Source organism: Engystomops pustulosus, chromosome 2 (genome assembly GCF_040894005.1).
Source record: "Engystomops pustulosus chromosome 2, aEngPut4.maternal, whole genome shotgun sequence".
Lineage (NCBI taxonomy): Eukaryota > Metazoa > Chordata > Amphibia > Anura > Leptodactylidae > Engystomops > Engystomops pustulosus.
In genome coordinates, this window is record NC_092412.1 from 14,157,164 (window position 1) to 14,184,553 (window position 27,390).

General features: G+C 43.1%; 2 protein-coding genes across 2 annotated transcripts in view; one reads left to right on the plus strand and one right to left on the minus strand.

The window, feature by feature from the left end:
- LOC140119768 (uncharacterized) overlaps nucleotides 1-26,841 on the plus strand; it is a 44,278-nt gene extending 17,437 nt beyond the window's left edge. The window contains 14 exon segments of the mRNA XM_072139120.1: nucleotides 2,611-2,649; nucleotides 3,037-3,128; nucleotides 3,655-3,766; nucleotides 3,877-4,038; nucleotides 4,123-4,314; nucleotides 4,593-4,748; nucleotides 4,833-4,956; nucleotides 5,076-5,167; nucleotides 5,614-5,674; nucleotides 6,479-7,854; nucleotides 22,888-23,005; nucleotides 23,119-23,219; nucleotides 24,034-24,211; nucleotides 24,818-26,841. Of these exon segments, the coding sequence (XP_071995221.1) occupies nucleotides 2,611-2,649; nucleotides 3,037-3,128; nucleotides 3,655-3,766; nucleotides 3,877-4,038; nucleotides 4,123-4,314; nucleotides 4,593-4,748; nucleotides 4,833-4,956; nucleotides 5,076-5,167; nucleotides 5,614-5,674; nucleotides 6,479-7,854; nucleotides 22,888-23,005; nucleotides 23,119-23,219; nucleotides 24,034-24,211; nucleotides 24,818-26,109 (4,095 nt within the window). The 3' untranslated portion in view covers nucleotides 26,110-26,841.
- LOC140119963 (uncharacterized) overlaps nucleotides 1-27,390 on the minus strand; it is a 1,020,783-nt gene that overhangs the window by 849,135 nt on the left and 144,258 nt on the right. The gene's annotated exons all lie outside the window — the stretch shown is intronic.

The window sequence follows — 27,390 nt, forward strand, 5'->3', positions numbered from 1 at the left end:
TCAAACTGTCCACTTAGAAAGCAACACTGATTGACTATCAATTTCACAGGCAATTGGCAAGACACACGCAATAAAGGAGTGGTTCTGCAGGTGGGGACCACAGACCACTTCTCAGTACCAGTCATTGAACAGCAGCTGATGTGGTAGGAGGTTACCACGGTAAAAGCCGTTGGGGAATCGTTGAATAATGCTGTTTCAGCTGTACCCACTGTTTTAGTATTAACGTGGTAGTGCCAGTCAAGAAATTATAAAAAAGCATCAATGCCTGGTGGTATACTTTCACGTCCGTCCTGTAGCTGCAGATCAGTCCACAGCTCAGAGTGACGTCACCTCCTGCAGGCTGCGGGGGCTGGAGGTACCCCATACAAATTGCAACATTGATGTATGGAGGAAAATGTATAGGAAACAGGCAAGGACATCCATGATACAGGGCATTATGCACTTACTATGGGGGAGGTCTCTTTTTTTGGTTGCATGAGAGATGTTTTGGCTCTTCATACTACTGGCACTATAGTACCTTTATTTGTCCTACAGAGGGCGGCATTATTACTTTTCACACTTTTTCTCTCACTGACAGCGGGCATTCTGAGCTGTGGACTGATCCACAGCCGCAGGATACAAACCTGTCAGCAGCAGCGACACTCTATACGTCGCTGTCAATTGTCAGCGATGTTTCTTCTGCTTGCAGTACACTTACTGCTAAGTAACCATTCACACATGCACTCTGACTTTGTTTACATGGCATGACCGGCCCCCAGATCAAGGTGACTGCCAGTCCACACTGAATTTTCAATAGTGTCTGGTCCTGTATCTCCCACCCTCACATGTGGTTGCTCCAAAAGCAACTGTTCTGATCATATACCACTACAGAAAACACAGGAGACTGCAGATAATGCAGGACTGCAGATAATGTCCTCATTTACCACACAGATATTTTACAGTTTTGTTCTTCACTTTCCATTTGTTCCATATATCTTGGTCCCCTAATAGTATCATCCCTCTGCCATCTTTAGAGGGGTATTCCCACAAAGACAAGTACTCAGGATAACAAAATAACATATTCTCTAATTCACTTTTATTAACATCATTCAGATGGTAAGATGGTAAATGAAAGTGTATATAAACCTGTACCCTGGTAATCTAACCACACTGTCAGCTCACATAACTCGATGGATCACAAAGTGTCTGCTTAGCCTTAGAGAGTCCGCTTTTTGCCATTTTGCAACATATAAAAAATTTACTGAAAAGTAATCAAAATGCTGTACAGTTCTCAAAATTGTAGCACTGAAAACGTCTTCTCATCTTGCATAAATAACACCACCCAAAGCTCCATATACCAAAGTATGAAAAAGTTATTTTCGCCAGAGCATGGCAAAATGAAGAACTTTTTTTTTTTTGTACAGGAGGTTTTAATTTTTGTATGAAGCATTATAAAAACTATATGAATTTGGAATCCCTGTGATCGCACTGACCCAAAGAATATAGGAAATGTGTCATTTGGGGTGTACAGTGAAAGCCATAAAAACCTAGCCCACAAGAAAATGGCGCAAATTCATTTTTTCACCAATTTTGCTGCATTTGGAATTTTTTCCTTACTTCCCAGTACAGTATTACATAGTGTCACTATGAAGTGCAATTTGTTATGCAGAAAACAAGCCCTCACGCAGCTCTGTACATGGAAACATAAAAAGGTTATAGATTTTTGAATGTGGGTAGTGAAAAATAGAAATGCAAAAACAAAAAAGGTCTGGTTGTTAAGGGTTAATGACGCTGTAAAAACCAGAAACGGCAGTTGTAAATGGGTGTATACGAAAGATGATAACTAATACTGAGCCGTCGGTTATACTGGACTTACTCATCTAAGGCAGTGGCTGTAAACATGATGGCTGCCTGCAGATTTCACTCACTATCCTGGTGATGGAAAGACAGCTACCAGTGCAAACTTAACCAAGAGCAGGACTGCTTCAGCCCGAGTCAGAGGGGCGTAGCCAAAGGGAGGGGCGGGGCCTGTAAGCTAAGCTTTGCAACTCAGACAAGTAATGGGAAGTTCAACTCTTGTCGGTAAGCTGGATCGTTAGGATTCTCTCACTAAAAAGATCTGCCTCTTCTGGCTCCTGAACAGCTCCCTTTTAAATATACAGGAAGACCCCATTCGGGGGCGTAGTCAGCCGTGAAGGGGCGGGGTTTACTAAGCTTTTGGCTCCCTGCTCGAAGCCTGCTAGTATATAGCAAATTTATTAGAAATATAAAGAAGGACCCCAATAAACGTCAAATGTACTGAAAAAAAGGGGGCACAAAGTGGCGAAAGACCCATCATTAACTCTGATAGGAAGCAGCGCTGAAGGCCCAGAGGAGTGCATGTTCCCGGGCAGAAGCTCTGCTTGTCTCCATCAGCTATGCCTCTCTACAATTGGTGTATATTCGGCCACTGGATAAAAGTGAACCTAGTGATGGCCCTGATATGCACTAACAGCACTTACCCATGGCTCACAATGGAGTGCACAGGAAGGGAAGCCAAAATATATCCTCCAGAGGCAATTATGTGACACTAATGGTTGTAACAACAGATATAGACCCCAATGTGTTGAATTGGGTGTTCTGTCTTTGCAGATGACAGAGAGGCTTTTCCACAGTACCCTAAAACACCAGGTTGGTATTTCCTGCCTAAAGTGCACAAAAACAATGTAGAACTCACTCGAGCACCAAATTGTGTCCATTGTGGGCTGTCTGATTGAACCATTATCCCAATATTCAGATTGGCTGTTGAGGCCTTTACTTGCTGATATACCAGACTTTCTAAGGGTAAAAGCTGGCCTTGGTTGATGTGTAGAGCCTGTAGAGCCTGTAGAGCCTGTACGCATAGCACAGAATCGAGCAGTCAGCTCGATGACAGGGATTGCCCCCCCAGTAGACACAGTGCTTCTCCTCCCCCCTGCCACATTTATAACAGGGCCTCTCACCCAGTAGTCACAGGGCTTGGCCAATAATAAAAACGACTCACCTTGTTCCTCTTGGCCTTCTTTTTTTCTCTCGCAGGTGACATTTGATGATATCAGACTGCGTGGTGTCTGCTCCCATAGACCGCCTTTGACCTGTCACAGGCTTATGCGTCATTACACAACAGTGGCGTAAAAGTCCTAAACTAATTGCAAAATGTAATTATTTTCCCTTTTTTCGCCACCTCCATGCCAGGGGAACATGGAGGGACGTGAAGCGTGGTGCGGCCGATGGGGGGTCAGCAGGGGGTATTCCTGTCCGTGCACCAGCACTTATTTCTACGCCAGGTAGGACCTGGGGTAGAAATAAAGTTCTGCGCTGGCCACATCTAGATACATCAAGAGGCCGAAGCCTCCGGTTGCTTCGGAGGGTCGACGAGGCTACTGCCGCGTATGATACAGGCCTCCCATTATCTGTATTCTATAATACTCCTGTGGAATTCTATGGTTCATTGGCTTGCTCTTTATATCATGTATGTTTTCGTGAAGCGAGTTTAAAAAAAAAACAAAGAAAGTGGAATCGCTTTAGTCAGCAAATGTTACACCGGCTTTGGGAGGTAGCAGGACAACAATGGCAGAAAACCAAATCGGGGGAACAATACAACAAGAAAAATGTTCAAATGGGAACTTATCTTCTGTCCTCCTCATTCTACCTCAGATTCTTTACATGCAGAAGCCTTACAGACAGGATGATGGTCCAGGATACAGACCAGATGCATTCAAGGATCCTGGACCTCACCCTGGAGATGATCTCCTTGATGACTGGAGAGGTGAGTCTCCCAGGACATGGCTCTTATCTCTAGGAATAACAGTGGGAAATGACTGGAGAGGTGAAGGATTCTTAGGATCTATGTAGTGATCAGTGTCTCCCCATACACAGGATTACACAGTAGTGAAGAAGTCGTCTGGTGAGTGTGTGACCCCCCGTGTGTCAGGAGGATGGACCCAGAGCCCCATCACCGAGCCTCCACCTCATTCACTGATACATGAGCAGAAGATCCTAGAACTTACCTTCAGGATCACTGAGCTGCTGAGCGGAGAGGTGAGTGCTGCCGGGAATGCTGGGACATTGTACAATAACACAAGGGAGGTGTCTGGGTGATGACTGTGTCATTGTGGGTGTCAGGTTCCTATAAGGTGTCAGGACGTCACTGTCTATTTCTCCATGGAGGAGTGGGAGTATGTAGAACAACAAAAGGATCTGTACAAGGACATCATGATGGTGAAAGGTCCACTAAGGATGGAGAAGGACAGGGACCAGATGGCTGCAAGGATCCTAGACTTCAGCCTGGAGATTATCTACTTAATAACCAAAGAGGTGAGAGTCTCGGAGAACATAACTTTTATCTCTTTGAATTAAACTAGAAAGATGAAGGATTATTTGACTCTTATGGGTAGATTTATCAGAAGTCTGTGAGGTAAAACTGTTCTAGTTGCCCATGGCAACCAATCAGAGCTCAGCTTTAATTTAAACAGCTGTCGGAAAATGAAAGCTGAGATCGGATTGGTTGCCATGGGCAACTAGAATAGTTCTGCCCTGAGACACTTTTTGATAAATCTCCCCTTGTGTATTGATTAGTGTCTCCTCATAAACAGGATTACACAGTAATGAAGAAGATGAAGTTTGTGACCCCCTGTGTGTCGGGAGAATGGACCCAGAGCCCCATCATTGAGCCTCTACCTCATTCACTGATACATGAGCAGAAGATCCTAGAACTTACCTCCAGGATCACTGAGCAACTGAGCAGAGAGGTGAGTGCTGCCGGGAATGCTGGGACATTGTACAATAACACAAGGGAGGTGTCTGGGTGATGACTGTGTCATTGTGGGTGTCAGGTTCCTATAAGGTGTCAGGACGTCGCTGTCTATTTCTCCATGGAGGAGTGGGAGTATATAGAAGGACACAAGGACCAGTACAAGTACATCATGATGGAGGACCACCAGCCCCTCACATCACCAGGTAAGAGGAGACCTTCCTGATTATAGAGGATAGAGCAGGTGTGAGGTCACCTAGACTCCTCCATCATCTCATCATCACATATAGACAATGTATTCAGTCACTTTGTATATTTCCTATAGATGGATCCAGTCAGAGAAATCTACCAGTGAGATGTCCTATTCCTGAAAATCTCAAAGAGGATCCAGAGCAGAATGTCCCACAGGATCGTCAGGTAGATGGAGCTGAGATTCCTGTAAACTGTATGTAGATTCATACAATTAACCTTTCTGCTAACCTTCTCCAGCAGTAGTCGGTGGACGATCTATAAGAAGATGATGTAAATGATTACTGTTGGCTGAGCCAATAAATAGTTTCTAGTCTTATGAAAGACTGCGGTACGGAGGATCAGAAAAAGAGCAGGAGAATTGGATAAGCTAAGACCCGGCGTCCACAAGCGCAGTCTCCACCTCAGGATCAGATCACATAGTTTTATACAGTAATATCACCTTAACATTGAAGTTGATGTTTAAAATATTTTGTTGATCCTGTCTCCTCCTGCAGGAGATTATTTTCTCTAAGTTCTTGGTCCTAGAGGGTTTTTGTCCATCACTTCGATATATAATAATCTCTGGACACCTCTCCTTGTTTTCTCATGTCCCTCATGTTGGATCTTTCCAGGAAAGTTGTTGTGGTGGAAGGAGGAGCGGAGAGGAAATCCCCTCATCAGTGACAGAGGAGGGTAAGAGCCTTTCATGTATCTTGTGGGTTATTCTTCCCTTATACATTGCAGGGAGAGGTCACATCCAGGGGAGGAGATGGAGATGACATAGACACCGGCTCATGTGTCTCTGGTCTCCTCCTCCAGTCACATCCATCTGTACCCACATGTTGTGTTACTATGAGGCTTTGAAGGATATTATTGGATGTTTCCTCTCCTCAGATATTTGGGGCTGGAGATATAGTGACTGGAGATTTATAAATGGAAGAATTGAACGAAATCCAGAAACTTCTCTCCTACTAGTTATAACTATTACTGGGAAGAATTATTCCAGGATTTCTCGTCAAGGCTACAGTGATTTGCCTCATTTTACACTTAACATTGAGGTAGATTGTTTTCCTTGTGGTTTTGATTTTGGGATGTTGAGAATCATTAACTTAAAAATCTCACTAAGCATAAAGTATTCAGCTGGCCATGTATCTGGATGGTGGTTATGTTATAGGTGTCCTGTATATGTGGCTGAACGCGACTTTCTCCACTTATTTCAGCCATTTTCTAGGACTGTTAGGCTCTAGGGTGAGATGGGAATCTCTGGTTACACAATCCTCTTATGTCCTGGAAGTAGAAGAATCCGGTTTCCAAGGATTTAGTTTTTGGTTGTTGGACTTTAGTCAGATTATATGACGATATTTTACAAGCAATGAATATCTATGATGTTGGTAGTTTTTTTTTATATCCATAGTCGACTGTATATTACTGACACGTTGCTTCACTTCTACTTGTAACAGAAACTTCCAATATTGATTTCTTGACCATAATTTTCAGGAGACAAAAGTAGACGAGGTTCCCGTGGACGTCCCCCCTCATCTTCTTATGGTGAAGTAGAAGACAATCAATCAAATCTTTCCACAAAGGAGAAAAATCTGGAAGATGAAAGGAAGTTTTCATGTGAGAAGCAGTTTACCCAGAAATCAAGTTCTGATCAACACGTGAAAATTCACACAGGAGAGAAACCATTTTCATGTCTTGAATGCGGAAAATGTTTTAAGAATCAATCAATTCTTAATAAGCATCAGGGGAGTCACATATCAAGGGAGAAGCCATTTTCATGTCCTGAATGTGGAAAATGTTTGGTCAACAAAGCAGGTCTAGTTATACACCTGAAATTTCATACAGTGGAGAAGCCGTTTTCGTGCAGTGAATGTAGAAAATGTTTTATAAATGAATCAACTCTTCATAGACATCAGAAAACTCACATTTCAGGGGAGAATACATTTTCATGTACTGAATGTAAGAAATGTTTTGCTAAGAAAGCAGGTCTTGTTCAACACTTGAAAATTCACTCAGAGGAGAAGCCATTTTCTTGTACTGAATGTGGAAAATGTTTTAGGGAAAAAGGACAGCTTGGTAAACATCTGATGATTCACACAGGGGAGAAGCCATTTTCATGTACTGAATGTGGAGAATGCTTTAGATATAAATCACTTCTTGGTAAACATCTGATGATGCACACAGGTGAGAAGCCATTTTCATGTACTGAATGTGGAAAATGTTTTAGCCAAAAAGGAGAGCTTGTTAGTCATCAGATAATTCACACAGGGGAGAAGCCGTTTTCTTGTACTGAATGTGGAAAATGTTTTAGCCGAAAAGGACAGCTTGTTGATCATCAGATAATTCACACAGGGGAGACGCCATTTTCATGTCCTGAATGTGGAAAACGTTTTAACCTGAAGCGAAGTCTTTTTAGACATCAGAGAATTCACACAGGGGAGAAGTCCTCCTCATGTCCTGAATGTGGAAAATGTTTTAGCGAAAAAGAAAATCTTATCAGACATCAGAGAATCCACACAGGGGAGAAGCCATTTTCATGTACTGAATGTGGAAAATGTTTTAAGCAAAAAGGCAAGCTTTCTATACATCTGAGAACTCACACAGGGGAGAAACCATATTCTTGTACAGAATGTGGAAAGTGTTTTATTTATAAAACAAGTTTTGTTGAACATCAGAGAACTCACACAGGGGTGAAGCCATTTTCCTGTGCTGAATGTGGAAAATGTTTTAGTTATAAATTAAATCTTGTAGAACATCAGAGAACTCACACAGGGGAGAAGCCATTTTCCTGCACGGAATGTGGAAAATGTTTCAGTTATAAATCACAGTTTGCAAGACACCAGAAAATACACACGGTGAGGAAGAGATGTTAACATTTATAGTGTACGAAATGTTTGGAGATTGATTGTTGGACTTCCATTTATAAAATGACTAATGGGCTGATTATCCATTATGATTAGAGATGTGGGCAGCTGTTCGGGGACAATCATCATGAAAAACAATTCAGGCACATCAGGGAGGAGCGACGGACCCCTCGTTTTCGCTATCTGTGTGGGTCTCAACACTGAGACCCCCACTGATCAGCAAGTTACCATTTGTTCTGTGATCATTTACAATAGGCCAATTGTATGGAACAGATCTTCATAGAAACATTTTTCAGAATGCTTTGTACCTGCCCCGAGGCCTCCATCTCATCTACTGCAGCATCACCGCGTTTACCCCAATGGCTTCTTTAATTGCAAAGTGACTTGTCTTTTTGATTAACTCATTAAGGATTGTATAGAACTTTTGTCATCTGATATTTGTATATTTTGGAGACTGGGAAAACAAAAGTTATTTCTATTTGCTTATTTTGAATTTGATTTTTATGTGATTCCCTTTATGAAATAAATAACATGTTAATTAATTAGCTTCTGTTATTAGACTTCTGGCTAAATCAGTTATTTACTGTTCATTTGTTTTATTAAAACTACCTGAAGCAATAAATTTACTTTTGAACTTCATTTTCATTTTGTAAAAAAGTTTAGTGGACAATGAAGCAGCCTATCTCAAGGCCCATTCCCTCCATAAAGCTCCTTTGATCAACCAAGCCAGAAGGCCACACATGGGTTAGAGATCAATGGTTTCACATCACCGAAGCTTGAGGAAAGACCACTCGCCCCTGGCTTTCACCTAGTAACCTCAAGGTGGAGTGGATGGTCAGTGATGGAGGAGTGTGAGGATCCTAATGGCTACAGAAAACAAAGCCTCCCCTTCGTTCTTAAAAACTGTTCCGTGAACACGCCAAAAAAAAATGTAACCAGGAGATTGAGGGCTGGGCAAATAAACGTGAATGTGCTCAAAAATATAAAGGTTTTACTTTTTTTTCGTTTTTTTTAATTGTGTTTTGTGGTCTAAACCCCTTAATATATTGCTTCACCAAATTACATTTACAACTTGAACAGGGACAGAATATCTGTGCGAATCTTCCCTACTGGAAAATGGATCAAAGGAACAGAAGGGTCTCGTAATCTGATTAATTAACACCTACTCAATAGGGCAAATGCTTATCCTGCTCCCCTCTCTGCTTCCCCTGCCCATGCATATGAAATATTAATGAATGAAGACACTGCAGCAGATCCCGATGTGTGATTTGCCATGTCCATTAAAGTGGCTCCTTAAGATAATGGCAAAACTATACTTCAATTATATATATGTCAATGAAAACACAATCAGATACCTTTTGGGTTGTCAAGCGCCAAGGATTTTGAGAGCCAAAAGAATAGATATTAGGCAATTGGCTAAATGCTTCGTAGAGGTGTTTGGTATGGCTAGATTTGTAAATTCATCCTGAGAAATGTGCTGGGCATAACTTCTTCCAGAGGTCTCCTGAAAAGAAGACAAGGCATAATTAGGAATATTTCTCCTAGCTCACGCAGGTGTAGCCATGCAGGATTAGGTAGAGATTTCAAAGGAGCATGCCAACATCTACTCTTTGTCTGTATTGGGAAATCGATCTTCACTAGAAGGCTGCCTATATCAGCTGTATCGTTCCCCTGCCAAATAATTCTAATTATTGCATAGTATATATATTTTTTTGTATCCCATTTTATTTTCAAAACTGTGTCATATGTATATTATTTTATAACCTTTTTTTCGGTCAGTGTAAAATTCCAGAGTGTGGGTGTCTAACCAGACACTTCATATTTTCTCTAGTGCTGTGTGCTGACAATGTGGTTAGATTATCAGGGTACAGGCTTATATACACTTTAATCTAGCTTTGGGACTTTCTACTAGTATCTGACACATAAAAAGGGAGATGAGACAGATCATAGATGAGATCCATGAGATTCATATTATACAGGATATTCTCCGCTCTGCTATTACAGCCATCACATACTGTCAGATCTGAGAAACCTCCCTCCCCCTCCCCTGGATAAAGATCTTATCTATCCATAGCTTGCAGCTTTACTGTCCTCACTCTGTGATGTCATTAGCTAGCACAAAGTCGTGTGTGAGAGGCAGAGAACAGCTCAGTGCAGCATCAGACATGAGAACAATATGTCAGCCGACCCTAAAGTCCAGAGTTGGGTCCAGTGGCAACCAAACTAAACCAGGACTGATAGAGACAATTTGAAATTATATAAGTGAAATGCTATATTTTTGTTAACACATTCTCTAATGCAATGTTATTGTTTTGTTATCCTGAGTACATTTAAGAATCTTGCCTTCGTGGGAATACCTCTTTCACAATATCTTGAAACAATTCTACAAAATTCTCAAACAAAACACGGAATTATTGACAATCAAATTGGGATCAATCTTTTGGTGTTCCCTGTAGTTACTCTCACTCACAGAGGAACATCTGCGACCTTAAATACCGATGTAACCGTGGAAGAACTGCAATTTGCCCTAAGGGATCAGGTGTTTCTGACTCTAGTATCTTTAATGGATTTCTACATGGTCAATACAGTGGTTTATATATATATAGCAAAGATTTCCAAAGAGAGTAAAGACCGCACCTAACCAAGCTCACATCGGCCAATCTCACCTATTAATCAGGATGTTAAATTAATGCCTAAAATTTTAGCAGACAGATTTACTCTTCTTCCAAGCTTTATAAAACCGGAATTTCCCGCAGGTGCTATCCGTTCTCTTTGAAGCCTGGAAAGAGAAAGGTATTCTACTGTAGCACAACTTCCACAGACATGGGATAATACATACACCACACTGGGGGAACATCATGATGAATTTGTCATCCTATTACCTACGGTATTTTTTTTATAGTCCGGTGCGCCTTATATATGAACTATACTACAGAAAATACTGTACAACAGTGTTTAAGAGCTCCACCCCCAGCAAAATCCGGATACTGCCCACACTGTACACAGGGTCCCTGGGTTCTGAAGTGTCCTGGCACCACAACCAACATTGTGCCCATCCTGCCCTCCACTAGCACGGAGAGACCGGAGCTTCCATAGTGCCGACCATGAGGCAATCCTCAGCAGCAGTAAGCAATCCCCCATACCTGACGGCCCTGGGAGACAGCTTAACCCCTGCTGCATCACCCTAGCAACATTAACCCCCAGCAGCCTTGAACGTTGGACAGGTCTGCCACCTGCTGGTCATTTTTAGTTACTGCATTTGATCCTGCGCCTTATAATCCGGTGCGCACTATATATGAACCTAGATGTCTTAGCAGGCATTTATTGGTGGTGCACCTTATAGTCCGAAAAATATGGTAATTTTTTTATGATTTTCTCAGGTAAAATTCTTCTGCTTATCTAGGCTTAAATATGTAACTAATGAGTTCTCCAATACTGTCTTTTATGACTAGGTAGCCTTCCAGCTCACTTTTACTAGTCAAAATAATATTTTATATTTAACAACAAATATGTCAGACTAGAAACTAGACTACAACTCCCTTTTGGGTTATTGTTGGAGAGTTATAGTGCCGGATTTTATAATGCCTGGTCAAGACTAATTTACATCTCTTCAATGGAAAGGACTGCTCTAGAGATGTTCTGCCCCTTTTACTGTGCCAAACTTTTAGCCTGTCCACAGTGTCAGAGACAAATACAACATTCTATAATCTATAGAATTGTATAACCTTTAATCTACACATATAACCTGTTCATTCTTCATCTGGGACGATAAGGGAATTCTGTACACAGCTAAATATGTGTAATATATGCTCATTCCAAAATAATCTACACATACAACTTGTTCATCCCCATCTAGGATGCTCAGGGAATCCTGTACACAGCTTAAAATATGTAATATATGTTTTTTCCACTAGAATCTACAAATAAAACATGTTCATTCCCCTTCTAACGTTCAGGGAATACCGCACACAGCTCTTTGTGTGTAAAATATGTTAATTAAAGTATTATTTACATATTAAACCTGTTCATTCCCACGTCTAAGTAAACTCATTATCCCTCTCTTTATTTTTATTAATTAGTTTTAATGTTCATTCACAAGGAGACATGGTGACTACATGATCTCCAATGGTAATAAATCTCCTATATATCATATCAGCCATGTCTGCAGTGTGTGAGGTGACTGGAGCAGATACATGAGGAGACATGGTGACTACATGAAGTCCTGTGGTAATAATTCCCCTATATATGAAATATCAGACATGCCTGCAGTGTATGAGGTGACTGGGAGCAGATACATGAGGAGACATGGTGACTACATGATGTCCTGTGGTAATAATTCTCCTATATATGATATATCAGCCATGTCTGCAGTGTATGAGGTGACTGGGAGCAGATACATGAGGAGACATGGTGACTACATGATGTCCTGTGGTAATAATTCTCCTATATATGATATATCAGCCATGTCTGCAGTGTGTGAGGTGACTGGAGCAGATACATGAGGAGACATGGTGACTACATGATCTCCAATGGTAATAAATCTCCTATATATCATATCAGCCATGTCTGCAGTGTGTGAGGTGACTGGAGCAGATACATGAGGAGACATGGTGACTACATGAAGTCCTGTGGTAATAATTCCCCTATATATGAAATATCAGACATGCCTGCAGTGTATGAGGTGACTGGGAGCAGATACATGAGGAGACATGGTGACTACATGATGTCCTGTGGTAATAATTCTCCTATATATGATATATAAGCCATGTCTGCAGTGTATGAGGTGACTGGAGCAGATACATGAGGAGACATGGTGACTACATGAAGTCCTGTGGTAATAATTCTCCTATATATGATATATCAGCCATGTCTGCAGTGTATGAGGAGACTGAGAGCAGATACATGAGGAGACATGGTGACTACATGATATCCTGTGGTAATAATTCTCCTATATATGATATATCAGCCATGTCTGCAGTGTATGAGGTGACTGGAGGAGATACACGAGGAGACATGGTGACTACATGATGTCCTGTGGTAATAATTCTCCTATATATGATATATCAGCCATGTCTGCAGTGTATGAGGTGGCTGGAGCAGATACATGAGGAGACATGGTGACTACATGATGTCTTGTGGTAATAATTCTCCTATATATTATATATCAGCCATGTCTGCAGTGTGTGAGGTGACTGGAGCAGATACATGAGGAGACATGGTGACTACATGATGTCCTGTGGTAATAATTCCCCTATATATGATATATCAGCCATGTCTGCAGTGTGTGAGGTGACTGGAGCAGATACATGAGGAGACATGGTGACTACATGATGTCCTGTGGTAATAAATCTCCTATATATGGTATATCAGCCATGTCTGCAGTGTATGAGGTGACTGGAGCAGATACAGGAGGAGACATGGTGACTACATGATGTCCTGTGGTAATAATTCTCCTATATATGATATATCAGCCATGTCTGCAGTGTGTGAGGTGACTGGGAACATATACATGAGGAGACATGGTGACTACATGATCTCCTGTGGTAATAATTCTCCTATATATGATATATCAGCCATGTCTGCAGTGTGTGAGGTAACTGGAGCAGATACATGAGGAGACATGGTGACTACATGATGTCCTGTGGTAATAATTCTCCTATATATGATATATCAGCCATGTCTGCAGTGTGTGAGGTGACTGGAGCAGATACATGAGGAGACATGGTGACTACATGATGTCCTGTGGTAATAATTCTCCTATATATGATATATCAGCCATGTCTGCAGTGTATGAGGTGACTGGAGCAAATACATGAGGAGACATGGTGACTACATGATCTCCTGTGGTAATAATTCTCCTATAAATGATATATCAGCCATGTCTGCAGTGTATGAGGTTACTGCAGAAAGTACTTGAGGAGACACGGTGACTACATGATGTCCTGTGGTAATATTTCTCCTATGTATGATATATCAGCCACGTCTGCTATGTGTGAGGTGACTGGAGCAGATACATGAGGAGACATGGTGACTACATGATCTCCTGTGGTAATAATTCTCCTATATATGATATATCAGCCATGTCTGCAGTGTATGAGGAGACTGGGAGCAGATACATGAGGAGAAATGGTGACTACATGATGTCCTGTGGTAATAATTATCCTATATATGATATATCAGCCACGTCTGCAGTGTGTGAGGAGACACAGTGACTACATGATGTCCTGTGGTAATATTTCTCCTATACAGGCAGTCCCCGGGTTACATACAAGATAGGGTCCATAGGTTTGTTCTTAAGTTGAATTTGTATGTAAGTCGAAACTGTATATTTTATAATGGTAGATCCAGACAAAAAATTTTTTTGCCCCAGTGACAATTGGAGTTTCAAAATATTTTGCTGTAATTAGACCAAGGATTATTAATAACACTTCATTACAGACACCTTACAGCTGATTATTACGGTCTGGGACTATAGTAAAGCATCCAGAGAACTTCACCAGAGGTCACAGTGGCCATAGGGGTTCGTCTTTAACTATGGGTCGTCTGTAAGTCGGGTGTCCTTAAGTAGGGGACCGCCTGTATATGATATATCAGCCATCTCTGCAGCGTATGAGGTGACTGGGAGCAGATACATGAGGAGACATGGTGATTACATGATGTCCTGGGGTAATAATTCTCCTATATATGATATATCAAACATGTCTGCAGTGTGTGAGGTGACTAGAGCAGACACATGAGGAGACATGGTGACTACATGATCTCCTGTGGTAAAAAAATCTCCTATGCATGATATATCAGCCAGACATACATGATGTCCTGGGGTAATAACTATACTATAGTCCCTTCTCATAGCCCCACCACTTGCAGATTTGAAACACAGGTATTTGGACGTGGAGGGGGATAAGTCTGCAGCTCCTGCTGCCTCCCACAGTGCTCCACCACTACTCAGGAACTCTGGGTAAGTAGGTCTGGAATTAGGGGAAGAAGGAGGAAGACAGCCTTCTGTGGAGTGGCATTGTTCTGGAGGCCACAAAGTGTAATCAGGACTAAAACCACATTGTGCAGCTTTAGAGACCATCCTGCAGCCTGCATCACAGACAAGCTACCTCAAAAACAAAACAAGATACACTTCTTCCTAAAAAAAACACCCCCTCCCCCTGCTGCTGTTCAAACAAACAGGGCACTTGTAGGACACTGATACAGCAGTCAGCATGGGAGGGTGGGGGAGGGAACCTGCAGCCCCTGGAACAAATATCTGCTGATTTTCTGGTCTTTCCCCGTCTTCCTTCATGACTAGTAAGTGTATATTTAAGTTTTGCATACTGTACTTTATGTATACACTATGCGGATGTATGTGTTTTGTATGTATATATGTGGGTCTGTAGCTGTATGTTTGTGAGTGAGAAGGTATTTAAGTCCTCCTGCACACAATCGTTTTTCCTCAGCTGCGGCTGTATCTCTGCTGCTGTCTCAAGGCTTCATGTATTGTTATGGGCTCATGATCAGCTGGTGAGGATTCCTCAACTCCGTATCCGAGCCTGAGGCCGCGGCCACACGATCCGCTAGGCGTCCGTTCATAACGCGACACTAGCGCACAGGGGGAGGTCCTCGGCCCCAACACACATGCGTTAACAGGGAAACGCATGCGATTGATAAGCCGATCGCATGCGTTTCCCTGGAAACGCGTGTGCGTTGGGGCCGAGGACCGCCCCCCCTGCGCGCTAGCGTCGCGTTATGAACGGACACCTAGCGGATCATGTGACTGCGGCCTGAGGCTGGTGCCACACGTAGCGCTTTGTCTGCGCTTGCAAACGCATGCCAAAGTCACGCCCACTGGGGCGGGCAAACGCAAAACACCGGCGGCTCGTTCCCGATCGCAGGTGTTTCCATAGAAACGTTTTTGGGACGTTTTTAGTTCGTTTTCATGTCGTTAAATAACGCATGTGTTTTTGACCAGTTTGAATTAAGATAATTGGCCCAACCTGTCAAAAACGCATGCGTTTTTTAGGATCTGAAAACGCACTAACTACAGCCTAAAAACGCCACGTGTGTCTTCACCCTGAGGGTGAAGACACACATGGCGTTTTTGGGCCGTTTTTGGGCCGTTTTTACTAAGTGCGTTTTCAGATCGTTAAAAACGCATGCGTTAAAAAACGCATCCGTTTTTTAAAAACGCATGCGTTTTTTGAAAACGCATGCGTTTTTGTCCGTTTTTCGTTGCGCAATTTCGGAAAAACGGACAAAAACGCATGCGTTTTCAAAAAACGCATGCGTTTTTAAAAAACGGATGCGTTTTTTAACGCATGCGTTTTTAACGATCTGAAAACGCACTTAGTAAAAACGGCCCAAAAACGCCATGTGTGTCTTCACCCTAAGGCCGGCGCCACACAGGGCGCTTTGTCTGCGTTTGCGTTCGCAAGCGCAGACAAAGCGCCCTGTGTGGCGCCGGCCTAATGCCCGTAAGGAAAAACTCAGAGCATGTCTTTCTATGGGGCTGTAAAAAAATCAACCTCTTGGTTTTCTTGAGGTATTTTGTAGTCGCTTGCTGGGAAACAATTACATGACTTTAATGGGATGGCCCAGCTCAATCATTGGCTTCCTGGAAAACATGGATTACACACATAAAATACCCGCAGACCAACTTTGTGGACCTACAGCCGTGACACAGATAAAATACAGATCACACACAGCCCACAAATACGGCCAGTACTGCCGCAGATTGCAGACATAGAAAAACAATGATCATGTGCTGTGATTGTGCAGAAATATAATCTTCAAGTGAGACCTGTACTCACTTTTACAAGCTTCAACTTTTCATCATGTGCTTTTTCTAATTGCATATGTCTCCTAGTGAACATCAGGAAAAAAAAAATTAATGTGTATGTTTTTATCTCTTTGTCTCCCATTTGCTGCTCCGTTCATTCAAAAATAATCCTAAATTGGACAAACCTTTCATGCTGGATGCACAAGATGCAGTAGTTTTGAGGGGCATTGCAAATGCATCATGCAAACAAATGGATCAACTTGTCTTTTGCTGGAAATGACGTAAACTTTGCAGACCGAGGCAAAAAGGAGCCTCCATGAATACAGTTACTGTGTATACGGGAGCCCAAAAACTAGATCTGAACGTAGCCTAATAATGTTTGACTATAACTTTTTGTATAGGAGCAAAGCTTTATAACACAGCTCTTGTACCCACTCCCACACACTGAACCCCCCCCTCCCCTGCGGACACACTGAACCCCCCCCTCCCCTGCGGACACACTGAACCCCCCCCCCTCCCCTGCGGACACACTGAACCCCCCCCCCCCCCTCCCCTGCAGACACACTGAAACCCCCCCCCCTCCCCTGCGGACACACTGAACCCCCCCCCTCCCCTAAGGACACAATGAAACGCCCCCCCTCCCCTAAGGACACAATGAAACGCCCCCCCTCCCCTAAGGACACAATGAACCCCCCCCCCTCCCCTAAGGACACAATGAAACACCCCCTCCCCTGCGGACACACTGAACCCGGACACACTGAACTCCCCCCTGCTGACACAATGACCCCCTCCAGACACATTGAGCCCCCCCCCTCCCCCTGTGGACACAATGACCCCCCCTGCTGACACACTAACACCCCACCCCCCCTCTCCACCTGTATACACACTGACCCCCCGCCCCCTGCGGACACCCTGACTCCCCTCCAGAAAAGAAAAAATTTACCTTTCCTGGTTCCCCCGGAGCAGCGCCTGCAGCTGTCTTCGGCCTGGGCCTCCCGTACACGCCGGCTCTGAAGCCGGCACACGTGATCCGATGACGTCATCATGTGCGCCGGCTTCAAAGCCGTCGCATACCCTGCGGAGCGCTGCATCGTGGGAACCGGGACAGGTGAGTTGTAGATTCTGCCTCTATGCTGCGCTCCCGACCAGCGCAGCATAGAGGCAGAAAAGTGATCGATCCCGATGGTGACTGGCCTGCCCACTCCATCACTGTGCAGTTGGTATTGGTTATGTATTTTTCAATCAAATCCCTGCTCACTGTCTAATTATATGGCGCTGGTAAAGAAAAACTATTTAGCACCAATGTTGAGCCAAAAAACAAGTCATGCTTTATTTCATATTGTTAAAAACATTGGTTAAAATAAAAAAAAAAAAATATATATATATACACTCACCGGCCACTTTATTAGGTACACCATGCTAGTAACGGGTTGGACCCCTTTTTGCCTTCAGAACTGCCTTAATTCTTCATGGCATAGATTCAACAAGGTGCTGGAAGCTCCTCAGAGATTGTGGTCAAAAAGGGATGGACATGGTCAGCAACAATACTCAGGTAGGCTGTGGCGTATTCCCCACACCATGACACCACCACCACCAGCCTGAACCGTTGATACAAGGCAGGATGGATCCATGCTTTCATGTTGTTGATGCCAAATTCTGACTCTACCATCCGAATGTCGCAGCAGAAATCGAGACTCATCAGACCAGGCAACGTTTTTCCAATCTTCTACTGTCCAATTTCGATGAGCTTGTGCAAATTGTAGCCTCAGTTTCCTGTTCTTAGCTGAAAGGAGTGGCACCCGGTGTGGTCTTCTGCTGCTGTAGCCCATCTGCCTCAAAGTTGGACGTACTGTGCGTTCATAGATGCTCTTCTGCCTACCTTGGTTGTAACGGGTGGCGATTTGAGTCACTTGCCTTTCTATCAGCTCGAACCAGTCTGCCCATTCTCCTCTGACCTCTGGCATCAACAAGGCATTTCTGCCCACAGAACTGCCGCTCACTGGATGTTTTTTCTTTTTCGGACCATTCTCTGTAAACCCTAGAGATGGTTGTGCGTGAAAATCCCAGTAGATCAGCAGTTTCTGAAATACTCAGACCAGCCCTTCTGGCACCAACAACCATGCCACGTTCAAAGGCCCAAATCACCTTTCTTCCCCATACTGATGCTCGGTTTGAACTGCAGGAGATTGTCTTGACCATGTCTACATGCCTAAATGCACTGAGTTGCCGCCATGTGATTGGCTGATTAGAAATTAAGTGTTAACGAGCATTGGACAGGTGTACCTAATAAAGTGGCCGGTGAGTGTATATATGAGATATATATATATATATAGTAAATTTACGTATAAGCAGAAAAGGGACGTGGCTTTTATTTTGTGCCTTTTTCTCGTCATGATAAGTTATATGTGGAAGGATCTGCCATGTCCACAGTGTATGAAGTGACTGGAGACCTGGTGGCTACATGATCTCATGTGATAAGACATCTGCAGAAGTGGATTACAATCTAGGCTGTTTGGTCGGTGCCCCAAGGTCCAAGACTCAGGGTTGGATTGACCCACCAGTGTGCCGCCCTAAGCTGTGCTGACTCTGTCCCATTGCCACACCGACTCCGCCCCCTTTTCCAATCGAGCATTCAACTCTGTGAGCTCCACATCATCATTGTGCCTCTCTGCTGCGTACAGCAGGGGCGATATGATGACGTAATCGCTTGCCAGCCTGCTGTACTCAGCAGCAGAGAAGAAGAGATGCTGTTGGGGAACGTAGAAAGGTGAGGTATGTGGTGTTTGTTTTTTTTTAACTATGTTACAAGGAGGAGAGGGGGCCACACTAAGAGGCAGGGAGATGAGGGGGCCCAAAAATATAGGTAGATAAGAGGGGCCACAATCAAAAGAGGGAGATGAGAGGTCCACAAAAAGGAAAAAAATGAGAGGTGGCCAACAAGATGGCCCACAATGAGAGGTGGAGTTGAGAGAAGGTCAAAAAGAGAGAGGGAGATACCAGGGGCCCCACAATAAGAAGGGGTAGATACAAGGGGACAACATTAAGGGGCCATAAATGAAATGGGTGAAAGGGGGTACAGAAGATAAGGGGTCCCACAATGAGAGGTGGAGATACCAGAGGATGCACAATAAAAGGGGGAGATGAGGGGGCTTCAAAATGAGTGAGAGATGAAAGGGGGGCCCATAATAAGAGTAAGGGCAGGTAATATTAGGAGGGAGATGAGAAAACCACAAATGAGAGGGGGATGAGAATATTGGGGGGGAAGTAGGGCAAACCAGATGGGGGAAGATGAGAGTGGGTTAGAAAAAGAGGCGGAGGGAACCAAGAGACCCACAATAAGAGGGGGTGATGGTTAATAAAACATTACGAGAAGAGAGATGAGGGGCAACTAAGAAGATGAGGGGGGCCCACAATGAGAGCAGGTCAGAAAAAGAGGGGGAGATACCAGGGGGCTCACAATAATAGAGGGGAAGATGAGGGGCTACAAAATGAGCAGGGGATAAAAGGGGATGCACAAGGGCTATATACAAGGGGCCCATATTTAGAGGGGGAAGAAGAGAAGGGCCACAGTTAGAGGGGCAAATGAGAGGGGATCCACAATTTTTCAGTGTGGCCTAAAAATGTACAGTATATACTTGAGTATAAGCCGAACCAAGTATAAGCCGAGGTACCCAAAAAACTGGGAAAACCTATTGAATTGAGTATAAGCCTAGTATATAGCTTGTAGCCCCTCCCTGGGGAATGTCCAGCCTATAAGAAAAAAACTAAATGTACACTCTCCTTCCGACGCTCTGCCAGCAGGTCTTCTCCTTTCCATCGATGCTCTGGGTCCCCAGCGCAGTGCCGTTGCAGGCACCATAACATCAGCCACTCGCTCACATCATAGTGTGTGCCGATGGCGGCACTCACACTAGCATGTCAGCAAGCAGCTGATGGCATTGCGGGTGGGACTATATAGGGTTACAATTTTTTGGGACATTTTTTTTAAATTTTGACTACTGTGGTGCACTGCTAATATAGGTTATTGTGTGGCACTACTGTGGGGACACATTGATAATTTTGGCTGCTATGGGGACACCACTCATATATTTTAACTGAGAGGCACTGTTACATTATTGGCTACTGTGGGGTTCCATCTCGTATTAGCTACTGTACTGTAAAATAATAACTATATTGACTACTGTGGGAGCAATGTTAGCACAGCGGTGTTGATTTTGTGGCACAGTTCATATATTGGCTAAATTGAGGCACTACTGCAATTAATTGCTGCTATAGTGGCATCATTACTATATAGCCTAAGTTTTTAAACTTCACAGAAAAAACATGATGGGTTAGGGTTGTTAGATAAAGTGTATAAGAGATATATAACCATGAAGGATGGAGGGCTGATATTGAGAAAAGACACTGGTGGGACAGTAGATAATTAGGAAAACATTAGATAACATTAATGATATATGGATTTACAGAAATGTTAGGCCTCTTGCAGACGAAGATAAGCAGCCTTAGCATAGCATTCCGCTAGATGGAGAGGGGAGGGATGAGCATGGTCATCAGAGACCACACTTACATGGAATCGCCTAGTACAAAGCTCTTTGCCATTACCTGCATCTTTCCTATGCTGCCCCTTCTGCCAGGAAACGTTTTCTTCCACTTTGCATTAATTATGAGCAAATTAAGTAAGCGTCCCACTCTGGATTAGGAGGAGAGGATCAGCACATGCTCCTTTGGCGCTGAAGGTGATGGTCACATGGGAGACTAGACATTAGTGGATGATGATGATGTTGTCGATCTAACAATGGTCATCATCAAGGGGTGAGGGTGGATGCAGGCTGATTAACCACTAGGGCGGCAATATGCCCAGGACTGGACATTTCCAATCACACACCTGAGTGGGCATGCCAATTTCAAGCTACTCAGATGGCTGGTCATGATTAGGTGCACCATGTATGCCTGAAATGCGTTGATCTCATGAAAAATTATTCAACTTGCTATTAGTAGGCTGGATCTTATTTTATACCCCAGGAGCCTACCTACAGGAGCAATAGGCAGCCGTTACACATTGTTGGGGATAAAACTCTGCACTCCCCAATGGCCTTGTGTCAAACCAAAGCATCATTACCAATAACAGAACTATGCAAAAAAAAATAGAAAAAAGATTTTTATTGTAGGTCAAGTAGGTCCATGCTTGACTATTGTAAAATGTTCTTACAAATGGAATTCATCCTCTGTCCTCTTCATTTTCACTCAGATTCTTCAGATACAGAAGCCTTGCACTGAACTGCCATTGAAGGATGATGGTTCAGGATAGAGACAAGATGCATACAAGGATCCTGGAGCTCACCCTGGAGATCATCTCCTTGATAACCGGAGAGGTGAGAGTCTCCCAGGACACGGCTCTTATCTCTAGGAATAACAGCGGGAAATGACTGGAGAGGTGAAGGATTCTTAGGATCTATGTAGTGATCAGTGTCTCCCCATACACAGGATTACACAGTAGTGAAGAAGTCGTCTGGTGAGTGTGTGACCCCCCGTGTGTCAGGAGGATGGACCCAGAGCCCCATCACCGAGCCTCCACCTCATTCACTGATACATGAGCAGAAGATCCTAGAACTTACCTCCAGGATCACTGAGCTGCTGAGCGGAGAGGTGAGTGCTGCCGGGAATGCTGGGACATTGTACAATAACACAAGGGAGGTGTCTGGGTGATGACTGTGTCATTGTGGGTGTCAGGTTCCTATAAGGTGTCAGGACGTCACTGTCTATTTCTCCATGGAGGAGTGGGAGTATATAGAAGGACACAAGGACCAGTACAAGGACATCATGATGGTGAAGGGTCCACCCGGGTTGAGCGAGCACAGAGACCAGAAAGCTGCAGGGATCTTGGACCTCGCCCTCAAAATCATCCCCTTGATAACAGGGAAGGTGAGAGCCTCATAGGACATCACCCTTATCTTTTTAAATTAAATAAGAAAGATAAAGGATTCTTAGGATCTATGTAGTGATCAGTGTCTCCCCATACACAGGATTACACAGTAGTGAAGAAGTCGTCTGGTGACTGTGTGACCCCCCGTGTGTCAGGAGGATGGATCCAGAGCCCCATCACCGAGCCTCCACCTCTTTCACTGATACATGAGCAGAAGATCCTAGAACTTACCTCCAGGATCACTGAGCTGCTGAGCGGAGAGGTGAGCGCTGCCGGGAATGCTGGGACATTGTACAATAACACAAGGGAGGTGTCTGGGTGATGACTGTGTCATTGTGTGTGTCAGGTTCCTATAAGGTGTCAGGACGTCACTGTCTATTTCTCCATGGAGGAGTGGGAGTATATAGAAGGACACAAGGACCAGTACAAGGACATGATGATGGAGGACCACCAGCCCCTCACATCACCAGGTAAGAGGAGACCTTCCTGATTATAGAGGACAGAGCAGGTGTGAGGTCACCTCCTCCATCATCTCATCATCACATATAGACAATGTATCAGTCACTGTGTATATTTCCTATAGATGGATCCAGTCAGAGAAATCCACCAGAGAGATGTCCCAGTCCTGAAAATACCCAAGATTGTCCAGAGGATCCAAAGCAGAACATCCCACAGGATCATCAGGTAGATGGAGCTGAGATTCCTGTAAAATCTTATATATATATATATATTACGGTAATTAACCCCTTAGGCCTTTTTGAACCACAGTCATAACACCAAAATAACTTGACAACTAACATTCACTGAATGTCGGCTTCATGTTGGAATGTTCTGTTAAAGGTCCTCTTATTTTTATAGCGTTCTGAGGCTTCAAACTTTAGGTGCGATTTTTTTTTACATTTTTAGAAAACAGAAAATCATACTTTTAGGACACCTATTCAGCTTTCAAGTAACTTTGAGAGGCCCAAATAGTAAATCCCATTGATTTCCCCATTATAGGAAGCACAACCCTCAACAAATGTAAAACAACTTTTATGAAGTTTCTTATGAAGTTTGGTAATGAAAGTTGAGTGCAGGCAAAAATCAATAGTGCATGTCTGACCTCTACTACCTGAGTACAGGGGCGGTTGTATCCAAGGACAACTATCTTGTTTCTAAGGGCCAACATGGCTACATTTAAGGATAATTATATTCACATGTGTATATATAATATATTGTATCCAGAAAGGCAGCCAGCATTTCAAAATGGAAATGTGTGTGAATACACCTTTGTCAAGCAATTGGTACCCCATCGGACCCCTCGTTTTCGTGATCTGTTTGGGTCTCAGCAATAACTTTTGTTCATGGGAAAACCTTTTAATTGTTACCTCAGATTCTAATCATGATTATGTCTCCACCTCAGGATCGGGTCACAACATTTTTTGCAGTTATATAACCGGAACATTGATGTTTATGTGTAAAATAATTGTATTAATGTTGATCCTGTCTTCTCCTGCAGGAGATTATTTCCTCTAAGTTCCCGCCTTCCCGAGGTTTCTGTCCATCACTTGGATATAAGATAATCTCTGGATACATTTCCTTGTTTTCTCGTCTCCGTCATGTTGGATCTTTCCAGGAAAGTTGTGGTGGTGGAAGGAGGAGCGGAGAGGAAATCCCCTCATCAGTGACAGAGGAGGGTAAGAGCCTTTCATGTATCTTGTGGGTTATTCTTCCTTTAAACATTGCTGGAAGAAAGAAAGAAATTATCCCACAATGGACAATTTTTTGTGGTATTTGCCACATTTTATAGTTTTTAGTGGATAATGAGGTAAATTGTTTTCATTGTGGGTTTGGCTTTAAGATGTTTTTGAAGAATCGCATGTCCTTCACAAGGAATAGATTATCTAGAAATTGTATCTCACTAAGCATGAAGTATACAGCTGGCCATGTATCTGGATGGTGGTTATGTTATAGGTGTCCTGTATATGTGACTGAACGCGACTTCCTCCACTTATTTCAGCCATTTTCTAGGACTGTTAGGCTCTAGGGTGAGATGGGAATCTCTGGTTACACAATCCTCTTATGTCCTGGAAGTAGAAGAATCCGGTTTCTAAGGATCAGATGACTTCTGTTTAGTACTTGGTTGTTGGATTGTAATCAGATTATCTGACAATGTATTATATAAGCAATGAATATCTATGATGTTGGTAGTTTTCTATCTATAGCCGCCTGTATGTTACTGACACGTTGCTTCACTTCTGCTTGTAAAGGAAACTTCCAATATTGATTTCTTGAATTTTCAGGTAGGAAAAGTAAAGGAAATTCCCGTAGACGTCCCCCCTCATCTCCTTGTGGTAAAGTAGAAGATAATCAGTCACATCTTCCCAGAAAGGAGGGAAATCATGGAGATAAAAGGAAGTTTTCATGTGAGAAGCAGTTTACCCAGAAATCAAGTCATGATCAACATGTGAAAATTCACACAGGGGAGAAGCCATTTTCATGTCCGGAATGTGGAAAATGTTTTAAGAATCAATCAATTCTTAATAAACATCAGAGAACTCACAACCGAGGGGAAAAGCCATTTTCTTGTCTTGAATGTGGAAAATGTTTTTGGCAAAAAGGAGAGCTTTCTATACATCAAAGAACTCACACAGGGGAGAAGCCGTTTTCATGTAATGAATGTGGAAAATGTTTTTATGAGAAATGGGCTCTTGTTACACATCAGAGAACCCACACAGGGGAGAAGCCATTTTCATGTCCTGAATGTGGGAAATGTTATAGCCAAAAATAACATCTTTTTAGACATCAAAGAACTCACACAGGGGAGAAGCCATTTTCATGTGATGAATGTGGAAAATGCTTTAGTTATAAATCACTTCTAGTTACACATCAGAGAACTCACACAGGGGAGAAGCCATTTTCATGTACAGAATGTGGAAGATGTTTTATGTACAAATCAGCTCTTGTTGAACATCAAAGATTTCACACAGGGGAGAAGCCATTTTCCTGTACTGAATGTGGAAAATGTTTTAACACAAAGAAAGATCTTTTCAGACATCAGAGAATTCACACAGGGAAGAAGCCATTTTCATGTACTGAATGTGGAAAATGTTTTAGGGATAAATCAAAGCTTTTGATACATGAGAGAACTCACACAGGGGAGAAACCATTTTTTTGTACAGAATGTGGTAAATGTTTTAGGCACAAATCAGCTCTTGTTGAACATCAAAGATTTCACACAGGGGAGAATCTGTTTTCCTGTACGGAATGTGGAAAATGCTTCAGTTATAAATCGCTTCTTGTTAAACATCAGAGAACTCACACAGGGGAGAAGCCATTTTCATGTACAGAATGTGGAAAATGTTTTGGGCAAAATGCAACGCTTTCTATACATCTGAGAACTCACACAGGGGAGAAGCCATTTTCATGTACAGAATGTGGAAAATGTTTTGGGCAACATGCAGCGCTTTCTATACATAAGAGAACTCACACAGGGGAGAAAACATTTTCATGTGCTGAATGTGGAAAATGTTTTAATTATAAATCAAGTCTTGTTGCACACAAGACAAAACACACGGTGGAGAAGAGATGTTAATGTTTATAGTGTAAGAAATGTGGTCAGTTTGAAGCTTCATTGTGGGAAACTCCATCCATAAAATGATTTCTCTCTTAGAGATATGTCCAGCCCTATTGTAATTGGTTATAGGACAGATGGTTTCTTAGGTGACTGTTACATGTTACATATCACCTGTCCTTGTCAGCAGCTCATCCCCCTGTTGTCATGGTGGCAGTGAAATTGTCCCAGTGTCGATCATATAATTTTACAATCACCCCTCCCATAATTTGCATTTGGGGGCTAGTACCTTGTGTTTTGTCCTGATAACCGCTAAATCGTGTGTTACTACTTTCTGAACACAAGTGTTTAGGTGTAAACGTATCTGTGTTCGGGAGTCACTCCTCCCTGATGCATTTGAATTGTCTTTCAGAATGTTTTGTACCTTCCCCGGTGCCTCCATGTCATCTCCTGCAGCATCACTGCCTCCACCACAATGGCTTCTATTATTGTAAAGTGACTTGTGGTTTTAATTACTGTATATACCCGAGTATAAGTCGAGTTTTTCAGCGCAAAAAATGTGCTAACAAAACCTAACTCAGCTTATATTCGAGTCTGTACAAAAAACATACTCTACACTCACCTTTCCTACGCCCTGAGCAGGTCAGTTCTTCCTTGCGATGCTCTGGCTCCGTGTCTCTGCGCAGTGATGTCGCACACACAATGACGTCAGCTGCACAACTATACTGTGTGGAGGCTGGGACCACGCAGGAGAAGGGGCAAAACTGGAGGCAGCAGGGGGGGACACACCAAAACTGGGGGCAGGAGGGGAAGCACTCGAACTGGGGGCAGGAGAAGGGGCAAAACTGGAGACAGGAGTGGGGGCTAGAATTGGGGGCAGGAGGGGGGGCACTACAACTGGGGCAGCAAATGGAGGGACCAAAACTGGGGGAGGGGGGACAGTATTATAGTAGTTATATTCCTGTACATAGGGGGCAGTATTATAGTAGTTATATTCCTGTACATAGGGGACAGTATTATAGTAGTTATATTCCTGTACATAGGGGGCAGTATTATAGTAGTTATATTCCTGTACATATGGGGCAGTATTATAGTAGTTATATCCCTGTACATAGGGGGCAGTATTATAGTAGTTATATTCTTGTACATAGGGGGCAGTATTATAGTAGTTATATTCCTGTACATAGGGGGCAGTATTATAGTAGTTATATTCTTGTACATAGGGGGCAGTATTATAGTAGTTATATTCTTGTACATAGGGGGCAGTATTAAAGTAGTTATATTCTTGTACATAGGGGGCAG